At 41.7% G+C, this 12,205-nt stretch overlaps 1 protein-coding gene across 1 annotated transcript; it reads left to right on the top strand.

Annotated features, from left to right (window-relative positions):
• Positions 1-2,147: 2,147 nt before the first annotated feature.
• On the top strand, positions 2,148-2,681 carry LOC138899737 (uncharacterized). The gene has a single exon (XM_070186428.1). The coding sequence runs from the start codon at positions 2,148-2,150 to the stop codon at positions 2,679-2,681; it is 534 nt and encodes a 177-aa protein (XP_070042529.1).
• The last annotated feature ends 9,524 nt before the right edge of the window (positions 2,682-12,205 follow it).

The raw sequence follows: 12,205 nt of genomic DNA, 5'->3' as shown, positions 1-12,205 counted from the left end.
TTTGGCATACTATCTTTCATTGAAACACGACTCAAAGCCATAACCTTTTAATACGCAACCCATACTTTGAAACTTACGGAAACATTATGGAATTTAATTCCAAGATAGAAAGTTTAGCCAACATACCTCAATCGAGCTTCCTTAACTCTAGAATGATCCGGAATTCATAGCAATCCCGATCTATTTTGAGACATAACAAAATTGAACCATAATTAGGAAGATATTCATAATCTCAGCTCATTTGAGCATTTTATCAAACACTAGGTGTGCAAATTTAACCACAAGGTTCTTCTACAAGATTTCCTCCACTCCACAACCCAATCCTTACTTATTTCAGCTAAACAATCTTCCCACAATTCTTATTGGTACATGCATGTATAAATAATAATCTCATACCCATGAATCATATACTCCTAATCAACCATCTTCTACCCAAATTTGAAATTGAAAATTAGGGTATGGAACCTTACCTCTTAGATGAAGAACTTATGGGTTTTCCTTGTTAATCTTCCAAGATTTGAGCAAGACTTGATGAATAATTAGCCTCGGGTTTTCTTCTCTCTCTAAAACACTCTCCCTTCTCTCTAAAATATCAGATTTTTGCTCAAGAATGATCCAAAGCGTGTATTTAACGAAGTAGGGTCGGGTTTTAAAAAACCCAAAAATGGAGCTCCGGAACAGGTTCTACGGTCGCATATGCGACCACATAATGGATATGCGGACCGCATATCAGTCGCATAATTACAGACCAAAACGATCAAAAAGCTGTCCGTGTATGCGGTCACTATGCGGTACGCATAACTGTTATGTGATCGCATAATGCACCACATAACAGTTATGCGGTCGCATAGCCGACCACATAATTTCCCCCAGACTGGCCCTTATCCTGCTCACTTCTGCGGCCATTATGCGGCCCGCAGAGTGATTATGCGCTCGCATAATGGACCGCATAAACACGCTTTTCTGCCAAAAAAATTTCTTTACTTTCCGGTGCATTGTTCAACCCGTAAGCCTCAAACACGTAAGCCTACTCCGGCACCACTAAACCTTGAATTCACTTGCGAAATTTACGGGGCTTTACACTGAAATACTTCAAAATTTTTCGGGGTGTTACATATACAATACTTAGTGACTGACTGTCAGTGACATATATGTGGGGATGAATCTTCCCTGGGCTGGATTGGCCATATACAGTACTGAGTGATTGAGTATTCTGAGAGTGTGAGTACACGAGGTTACCATTATGGTACATCACATGCAACATGTATTTTGGCATGTAGATATAGAGACGTCATATTCCTCATATCATGCAAAATTTATCTATTTTACTTGTATTGGGCTTATCTGTTGAACATGAAAACATGCCTAAATTTTTGTACTGTTATTTCTATATTGGACTGTACCTGTTGAGCTCGTCACTACTTTCAGCCCAAAGTTTAGTCTTGTTACTTATTGAGTACACTGAGTCGGTTGTACTCATACTACACTCTGCACTTCGTGTGCAGATCGAGGTACTTCCGAATACGGCGGCTGCTAGATTTCAGAGTTTTATTTGTTGGAGATTATCGAGGTAGCTGCTTGGCATCTGCAAACCTTGACTCTCTTTTCTTTCAGTTATTTGTATTGTTATATATTTTCAGACAATGTTTTATTAGCCAGACTATGTATTATGTCATACAAATTTGTTGATCCCGGACACTAAATTTATGTTATTCTATTCTCTCATAGATGATGAGGATACGTACTACCTGATCGGACGGTCAGCCACCAATGCCACTAGTTAGGGCCATGAGAGGTCGGCATCGTGGTAGAGGTTGAGGTGTAGCTCGTATAGCAGTTAGAGCTGCACTTGTAGAACCACCAGTTGCTCCAGTTCAGGAGCAGGTTCCAGATATAGTTGAGCCGGCGGGACCAGCTCAGGAACCAGCTATGCCTATTGTGATTCTAGGCCTTTAGGAGGCCTTAGCCCCGATATTGACTGTTTTCAGGTGGTTTCGGCTCAGGCCACACCAGCCACTTCTCAGGCCAGGGGAGGTACTCATACCCCTGTCGCCTGTACTCCAGAACAGGTAGTGCAGGGAATTCAGATACCGGGGGCACTACCAGTCCAACCGGTTGTAGCTGCTCAAGCCCAGGTGGGTCCTATTATGAATGGCGAGGAGCAGAAGAGACTAAAGTGGTTTGAGAGACTCCGTCCTCCATCATTCAGTGGAACTAAGTCAGAGGATGCTCAAGATTTCTTAGACATATGCCAGCGGATTCTTTGTACAACGGGTATTCTGGAGACCAATGGGGTCTCATTTACTACTTTTCAGCTAATCGGGGCATCCTTCAGATGGTGGGAGACTTATGAGAGAAGCAGACCAGTTGGTGCAACACCACTTTCATGGCATGAGTTCTCAGTATTATTATTGGAGAAGTTTGTGTCACAGACCCGCAGGGAGGAGCTGCGCAGGCAGTTGGAGCATCTATGTCAGGAAGACTTGTCCGTGACCCAGTATGAGATGCGGTTTTCAGAATTGGCTCGTCATGCAGTTTGGTTGGTTCCCACTGAGAGGGAGAAGATAAGGAGGTTCATTAATGGCATCAACCAGCAGTTTCATTTTGTTATGACTTTGGGGAATGTAGCAGGTGCTCGGCGGCTAGAGATGGTCCGTATTCAGGAGCGTGAGGAGAGATAGGCCAAGAGTACTCGTGGTCCGCGTAATTCCAGCTCGTCCAGCTCATCGTGGAGCATCAGCTATCCATGGTTCATACAGTGCTTGACCGAGTCAGTCTTATCTTAGTGCACTTCCAGCTCAGAGTTCATCTCGTGCACCATCAGTTTAGGGTTCATCTGTACCAGGTTCTTCTGGTAGTTATTCCGGTTCTCGAGGTCCACCTCAGTACTTGCCGCTGTTTTCAGAGAGAGGTTGTTTTGAGTGTGGAGATTTGGGTCACATTAAGAGATATTGCCCCTGCCTTTCGGGAGGTCCAGCTCAGCAGAGGAATCAGATTACGACTTCAGCACCAGTTACTTTATTACTCGCCCAGCCAGCTCGGGGTGGGGCTTAGTCATCTAGGGGTCGCCCAAGAGAGGGAGGCCGATCAGGTGGCGGTCAGGCCCGATTCTATGCTATTCCTGCCAGGCCAGATGCCATTGCTTCAGATGCAGTGGTCACATGTATTATTTCAGTATGCCACAGTGAAGCTTCTATATTATTTGACCCTGGTTCTACATATTCGTATGTATTATCATATTTATATGCCCCGTGAGTTCTTAGTTTCACCTGTTCACGTATCTACGCTGGTGGGTGATACTATTGTTGTGGACCGTATATATAGGTCATGTGTAGTAACTATTGGGGTAGTTGATCTCTTATTACTTAGTATGGTTGATTTCGATGTAATCTTGGGTATGGATTGGATGTCTCCATGTCATGCTCTTGATACCCAATTTTTTTCTCATATTTTTAATATATATATATATATATATATATATATATATATATATATATATATATATATATACTTTCAAAATAGTATATTTGCATTATCATTTAGTTTATAAACCTATACAATCTTTTTTTCCCCATAATTTTCCATAATTTTTAAAGGCTTTAAATCAATTTCTTTCTGCATTTTATTGTATAAATATTCAATAAGTATCCTTCAAATTATTTTTATGATGCTTTAATCATCCAAACTTATCATTTACACCAACATGTATGGTTTTAAATATTTTACTGTATTTTATATAATTACATTTGCATTTTTAGGCTAATCACATATTGTTTTGCAATAATAGCCCATATTCATGTATAATTATATTATTTTGTGCAAAAAATAACTTTTTATATTTTTATAATGTAAGTTATTGTTTTTAATCATTTTAGTGCACAAGTAATATTTTTGTTATTTATTAATTACTTTTATAAATTATTTTGTTTTGCTCAAATATTGGGTATTTAAAAACTAGCCCACTCTTGACCTTATTTTCGGACCAAACAAAGGCCCAAAGCCTAATACACTAGCCCAAACAACCCCCAGCCCAAACCAAAGTAACCCAACCCCTAACCCGGTCGCGACCCATTTCAAATAACCCGACCCAACTACCCTTTAATCGTGACCGTTGATCTCTGAGATCAACGGCCCATATTAAACCCTCCCCTTTAAACTAACCCAAACCCAACCCTAATCAGATTCTCCCCCATCCGCAACCCTAATATCCCTCACCTCCCTTCTCCCTCCTAAGAACTGTAAGGCCCCGTTAAAAATTCCTAATGATTTAATATTTTAAAGTTCGACAGCGGTATTCGGGAATAACGTATTCGAGTATCAAAGGAGACCTATTGGGTGGAACCGCATTATTTTGACATCAAAGTGTTTCAACGACGTCATTTCTTCGCGTATATACGTAGCCATAGCAAATTCAGTTTTGATTAAAGCATTAGATCCGTATTGAAATTACGGAGCCATAGCAAAAAGAATCGTCGAATTCGGACATCGTATGAGAGAGTTATGTCCATTTTCGGGCAAAATAGAAAAGATTTCCCATCGCCAGCGCCCAGGGTAGTGTGGGGCGCTAGTCCTAGCGCTGGGATTTTTGAGTTCTGGAAATTAGGCCACAGGTAGTGCCCCACGCTGCTTGCGACGCCCGGAATGCTATATACTCATTCGGGGTTCATTTTACCCCATTTTTCTTGACCAAACTTTGGGGTTTTCCTCCACTCTCTCAAGACCTCCAACTCCCCCCATCTTCACGGTGAGTAATACCTACTAATTTGGTATTTTATTCCATCAATTCCACCCTAAAACTAACTCAATCCTCCATAAAATACATAGATCTTAAAGAAATTTCTTCAAGAACTCAAAGGAGGGTTTTGCAAGATTTCTTCCAAAAGGTAATCCTACACCCTTAGACTTACATGTATGGATATATTATGAGAATATGAGTATGAATTACGTATTGAAACTTATGGTATGATGATTGAAACCCATAAGTTCCCACTTTAAATACATAACCATTGTAGAGATTGAAAGGTGATTACTTGATGGAATTTTGTTAGTTCAGGGGGATGGATGGTCATGTATGTGATGTTTGGAGTTATGGATTGTTCAAGAAGGATGGTGGGATAAATTATTGGTAAATGATAGTAATTGGATGAACTAATTTTGTGGGTAAGAGATATAGAGATTCATGCCTACTAGGTGTTTGATAAAGTGCATAAATGGCCTAAACTATAAAATTTGTTACTAATATTGGTTCCATTGGATGTTGTCATTGTAGATTGAAGTTGCTTAGTATAGTATATAGTTGTAGTATAATTAAGAGAAGGATTGAGGTATGTATGGCTAAATCCCCTTCTTTTTAGAATCGAATTCCACGGTGTTCATGTAATTGAAGTAAGACCTTGATCATTATTGAATTGGCTATTTCTAATGTGGTTGTGTCGAAGGATATATGTTCAATATTTATTCTAAATGTTTTTATCATGTCATCTTGCCATTTGAGGATATGTTCAAAATGTGGAATATGTGTTAGAAATGTTATGACTTCATGTCAAGATCCAAAATAAAGGTTGTTATGCCAAATTGTATGAAAAGCCTCTATGTGCATAAGATTCCCAAATTGTTGTGTTATGTGAACTTACTGTCTTGAATGGGAAGCCTTATTGTTGTTGATAATGATTATGATAATGATATTTGAATGTGGAAAAGGGGACTGAAATTATGAAATACGGCTAAGTGCCAAGAATGATTTGTAATCATGATTACTAGTGCCAATGAATCGAAAGAATATGAAAGAACTATGATGTGAGATGATTGAAATTGTGGTTATGGTTGATGTCTCAAGTGAGATGGCCTAGCCGATCGGGCCGTGATCGGACGCCATGCCACACACATGTTGGTAACTATGCTGGAAATAATAATTGAAATTGTGGATATGGGTGATGTCTCAAATGAGATGACCTAGCCGATCGGGTCGAGATCGGACTCCGTGTAAGAACACGGTGGTATTGTGGATTGTGGCATATGGCACTAAAGATTACCCAACCTAATAAGATGGAAATTAACTTGAGAACTTATGTGATCCTTACTTGATGTTTTAGTATTGTTTTAAAGCTCTTATTGAACTCATGACTGTTTCCCCCCCTTGTATTATTGTCCATTCTATTGAGATGGTATTTTAGTTTTACATACTAGTACTATTCGATGGTACTAACGTCCTTTTTGCCGGGGGCGCTGCAATTTTAAATGGATGCAGGTGGTTACATAGCAGACATTGTTGATCGCAGTTAGTGTTACATCATCATCTTCTCAGCAGAATCAGTGAGCCCCATTTCATTCCGGGGTCATGTATTGTACATTTTGTTTATATTATGGTCTCTTTTGAGGTATAGTCGGGGCCTTATTGTCGGCACCATCTTTACTCTCTTTTGTATCTTTAGAGGCTCCGTAGACACTATGTGGGTTGTATATGAGTGTTGGGAATGTTGAATCAGTTATGTTGTGTTTGATCACTTGTTCCATTCGAACTATAAGAAATATGTATTTTGAGACTTAATGGCGCAATGGCTAATCAAATGATTTAGCATCGTATGTATGAACTTCTTGCTGTATAATTTATGAAATCATGTCTTTTCTTAATTATGGGTGAATTGGGGATAAAGAATCTAATAGGCTTGCTCGGTCGGGATTACTCGGCTGAGCGCCGGTCGCGCTCCTCGAGTTTAGGGCATAACAAACTTGGTATCAGAGCCTAATGTGTTAAAGTGTCATAGGATGTCTCAGAGCGGTGTCTAGTAGAGTCCTTATTATCGGTGTGTTGTCGACCACATCTATAATTAGGATGCTACATGGGCATTTAGGAATAATACCCTTCTTTCATGTTCTTGATCGTGTGACAAAGCTGGTTGTAAGATTGTTCCTCCTTTAACTCCTACGTTGCTCTAATTTTTCAGTACATGACACCTAAGAAGAAGGCAAGAACTGGCCAAAGAGCCAATGTCACCCCAGGAGTGATAGATGAGAACCCGAGGAGTGAGAACATTCCTCCAGTTACTACACTACCTGACTCTACTACGACTGATCAGACCGCACCTGTCCCACACCTACTGAGGGTGCAACGGTCCCTCCAACTGATATACCAGTTCCACCTCTAGTCCCAACTTCCAATTCTGGTGTTTCTGATGTTGATCTTAGGGGAGCTATCGAGATGCTGACACAGATAGTGGCTTCTCAAGCCCAAAGATCAAATGTTGCACCTACTTCTTCTAGCCAACAAGGGGATTCTAGTGGTTCCAGGGTGAACAAGTTTCTTCAGTTGGATCCTCCGGTGTTCACGGGTGCTAATCCCGAGGAGGACCCACAGGACTTCATTGATGAGATGCATAAGACTCTCCGGGTTATGCGCGCAACTGAGACGGAGGGAGTGGAGTTGGCCGCCTACTGCCTAAAAGGGGTGGCCTATTCTTGGTTTGAGCTGTGGGAGGACTCTCGAGAGGAGGGGAGCCCTCCAGCAAGGTGGAGCGAGTTTGCTGACGCTTTCATAGACTATTTCTTGCCGGCCGAGACTAGGGCAGCTCATGCCGCAGAGTTTGAGAATCTTAAGAAAGGGAGTAGGAGTGTGTGGGAGTATCACATGGAGTTCGCGCACCTGTCAAAATATGCCATTCTAATGTTGCCTACTATGGAGGCTAGAGTGCGCCGGTTTGTGCAGGGCCTTACTCCCTTGGTTATCAATGAGGCCGCTACAACTGCCTTGAATTCAGATATGAACTATGTGAAACTGGTAGCATTTTCTCAAGCTACAGAGGACCATAAGTTAAAGAACAGAAGGGAGAGAGAGGGTACTAGTAAGGCTCGGTCCGTAGGCAACTTTGGGGAGTCATTTGGTAGGGGAAGATCAACTTTTAGGGGAGGGTCAACAGGGCCATCCCAGTCTTTTGCTCAGTCATTAGCCAGTGCACCGCCAGCAGGGGCTAGTCAGCAGCAGGCGAGTCGTTTCAGGCCCAATCAAGGCAGCAGGGGACCCGACCAGCAGGGCCGATCAGGAGGGTGATTCCAGCAGCAGCGGAGGGCCCCATACCCCAAGTGTGGGAGGATGCATTTGAGAATCTGCTACATTGACCTGCCAGTATGTTACGGGTGTGGATTGAGGGGTCATATTCAGAGGGAATATCGTGCATCCCGCCAGGGTGCGGGCAGGGGCACAACACATCCATCCAGTTCTGCATCTGCTACATCTTCAGCACCCCCTCCAGCTCGAGGCACCCCAGTACCAGTAGGGCGTGGGGTAGCTAGGGGTGGAGCATAGAGTTCGGGAGGATCCGACCGTTTCTATGCTATGAGAGGTCACCAGAATTTAGAGTCTTCTCCAGATGTTGTCACATGTATATTGACTATCCAATCTCATGATGTATATGCACTTATGATCCCGATTCCACTTTGTCATATGTCACATCTTATGTTGCTATAGAATTTAGAATAGAACCAGAACAGCTTCATGAGCCGTTCTCTGTATCTACTCCGGTTGGTGAGTCTATTTTGGCCGCACGGGTTTATAGGGATTGTGTTGTCACATTGCGTGGTCGGGACACCGTGGCCGATCTTATTGAATTGATAATGGTCGATTTTGATTTGATAATGGGGATGGATTGGCTTTATTCAAGTTTTTCCAAGCTTGATTGCCGAACTAGAACTGTTAGGTTCGAATTTCCAAATGAGCCAGTTATTGAGTGGAAGGGTGATGATGTAGTGCCGAAGGGTAGGTTTATTTCTTACCTTAAGGCCACAAAAAATGATCAACAAGGGGTGTATTTACCATTTGGTCCGGGTTACGGACACCAACGCTGAGGCACTTACACTTGAGTCCGTGCCTGTTGTGAATGAATTTCCAGGAGTCTTCCCGGATGAACTCCCTGGGATCCCACCAGACAGGGAGATTGATTTTGGGATTGATGTGATGCCAGACACACATCATATATCTATTCCACCCTACAGAATGGCACCAGCAAAGTTGAAGGAGCTAAAAGAACAATTGAGAGATTTGTTAGAAAAAGGCTTTATCCGGACAAGTGTGTCACCTTGGGGCGCACTGGTCCTTTTTGTAAGGAAGAAAAATAGGTCACTGAGAATGTGTATTGACTATCGACAGCTCAACAAGGTCACAATTAAAAATAAATATCACTACCAAGGATAGATGACTTGTTTGATCAATTGTAAGGTGCCAGATACTTCTCCAAAATTGATTTAAGATCCGAGTATCATCAATTGAAGACCAGGAAGCAGGATATTCCGAAAACAGTGTTTAGGACCCGGTATGGGCATTTTGAGTTTCTAGTGATGTCTTTTGGGCTAACAAATGCACCGGCAACCTTCATGGATCTTATGAACCGAGTTTTCAAGCCGTTCCTCGATTCCTTTTTGATAGTGTTCATTGACGATATTCTTATATACTCACGAAGTCGAGAGGACCATGCTGATCATCTTAGGGTAGTTCTGCAAACCCTACATCAGCACCAGTTATATGCAAAGTTTTCAAAGTGTGAATTTTGGCTTGAATCTATCACATTCTTGGGTCATGTCATCTCTAGTGAAGGGATTACGGTTGACCCTCAGAAAATTGCAGCTGTAAAGAATTGGCCGAGGCTTACAACTCCAACAGAGATTCGCAGTTTCTTAGGCTTAGCTGGATATTACAGAAAGTTTGTAGAGGGGTTTTCTACCCTTGCCTCTGCTTTGACTAAATTGACGCAGAAGGCAATTAAGTTCCAGTGGTCAGATGCATGTGAAAGGAGTTTTCAGGAATTGAAAGCAAGATTGACTACGACATCGGTGTTGACCTTGCCAGAGGGTGCAGATGGATTTGTGTTATATTGTGATACTTCAAGAATTGGGGTTGGATGTGTATTAATACAATAGGGAAAGGTGATAGCTTATGCTTCTAGTCAACTCAAGAATCATGAAAAGAACTATCCAACACATGACTTAGAACTTGCGGCGGTGGTATTTGCATTGAAAATTTGGCTTCATTATTTATATGGGGTCCATGTAGATATATTCACTGACCATAAGAGCCTTCAATATATTTCCAAGCAGAAGGAATTGAATCTGAGGCAGAGAAGATGGCTTGAGTTACTCAAGGACTACGACATCGATATCCTGTATCACCCGGGAAAGGCCAATGTTGTGGCGGATGCTCTTAGCCAAAAATCTATGGGTAGTTTGGCTCACTTGGAGGCATATCAAAGGCCATTGGCCAATGAAGTTCACCGATTGGCTAGTTTGGGAGTTCGTCTTGCAGACTCTAGTGAAGGAGGGGTGATTGTACAAAATAGGACTGAATCATCACTTGTGGTGGAAGTTAAGGAGAAGCAATACAATGATCCATTGTTGGCGCAATTCAAAGAGGGAATTCATAAAAATAAGACCATGGCCTTTTCTCTTGGCATGTGTGATGGTACACTAAGGTACCAAGGGCGTCTATGTGTTCCAAATGTAGATGGTCTCTGGGAAAGAATCATGACAGAGGTTCACACCTCTAGGTATTCCGTGCACCCGGGTTCTACAAAAATGTATCATGATCTTAAGGAAGTCTACTGGTGGAATGATATGAAGAGTAATGTAGCGGACTTTGTGGCAAGATGTCCAAATTGACAGCAAGTGAAGGCCGAACACCAAAGGCCCGATGATTTGGCACAAAACATAGAAATTCCATTGTGGAAGTGGGAAATGATTAATATGGACTTCGTGATAGGATTACCTCGTACTCCTCGTAAGTTTGACTCAATTTGGGTGATTGTGGATCGACTCACGAAATCAACACACTTCTTGCCGGTTAAGGCTACCGATTCAACGTAACAATATGCTCAGTTGTATATCAAAGAAATAGTCAGGCTGCATGGTACATCGGTTTCCATCATTTCTGATCATGGAGCACAATTCACTGCTAATTTTTGGAAGAAATTTCAACAAGGTTTGGGTACTCAGGTGAATCTTAGTACAACCTTTCACCTACAGACTGACGGGCATGCAGAGCGGACTATTCAGACGCTTGAGGATATGTTGCGTGCTTGCATTCTAGACTTCAAAGGTAGCTGTGATGATCATTTACCACTCATAGAATTTGCCTACAATAATAGTTATCATGCTAGCGTTCAGATGGCACCATTTGAGGCATTATATGGAAGGAGATGTAGGTCTACCATTGGGTGGTTCAAAATGGGGGAAGCGGAGTTGATAGGGCCAGACCTCGCGCATCATGCTATGAAAAAAGTTAAAATCATTAGGGAGCGGTTGAAGACTGCTCAGAGTCGTTAGAAGTCCTATTTAGATGTTCGTTGTAGGGATTTAGAGTTCAAAGAAGATGATTGGGAATTCTTGAAGGTTTCTCCCATGAAAGGTGTAATGCAATTTGGTAAGAAAGGAAAACTGAGTCCGAGGTATGTCAGACCATACAAAATCATTCAGAGGATTGGTGGGGTGGCATACAAGCTTGAGCTACCACCTGAGATGTCGTTAGTGCACCCGGTATTTCATGTGTCTATGTTAAAGAAAGTTGTTGGAGACCCGACACTCATTGTTCCGGTAGAGACTATTGAGGTTATTGAGAAATTTACTTATGAAGAGATTCCAGTTTCTATTATTGATCGGCAAGTCCAAAAGTTTAGAAATAAAGAAATTGCTTCCGTGAAAGTGTTATGGCGAAACCAGCAGGTTGAAGAAGCCACATTGGAGGCTGAGGAAAAAATCAAGAAGAAGTACCCTGAATAGCTATGTAATCATTCTATGAAATTGTTCCCTGTGAATTACATATCATTTGTACAGCTTATGCTAAGGGTGTTCCTTTTCTAGTAATATATTTTGCTTATGAAGCCACGATTGGTGTTGTTTTCATGTTATATTGCGTCATCATATTATGTATATGTTGTAGGATTGGTTTCTGAGATTCTCTGACAGGTGGATAGGCTTAGTCACAGGGGAGACTCTGGCAAAAATTTTGGAGTTAGTAAATATTGGGAACTATTGAAGTGTGGATGAGAATTTAAGTCACATTGGGTGTCAATGGAAAATTCTAACCCTCATTCGAGGACGAATGATCTTAAGCGGGAGAGAATGTAAGGCCCCGTTAAAATTTTCTAATGATTTAATATTTTAAAGTGCGACAACGGTATTCGGGAATAACATATTCAAGTATCAAAGGAGATCTATGGGGTGGAAC

This window comes from Nicotiana tomentosiformis, chromosome 10 (genome assembly GCF_000390325.3).
Source record: "Nicotiana tomentosiformis chromosome 10, ASM39032v3, whole genome shotgun sequence".
NCBI classification, from domain to species: domain Eukaryota; kingdom Viridiplantae; phylum Streptophyta; class Magnoliopsida; order Solanales; family Solanaceae; genus Nicotiana; species Nicotiana tomentosiformis.
This window is presented reverse-complemented; position numbering and strand designations above follow the sequence as displayed.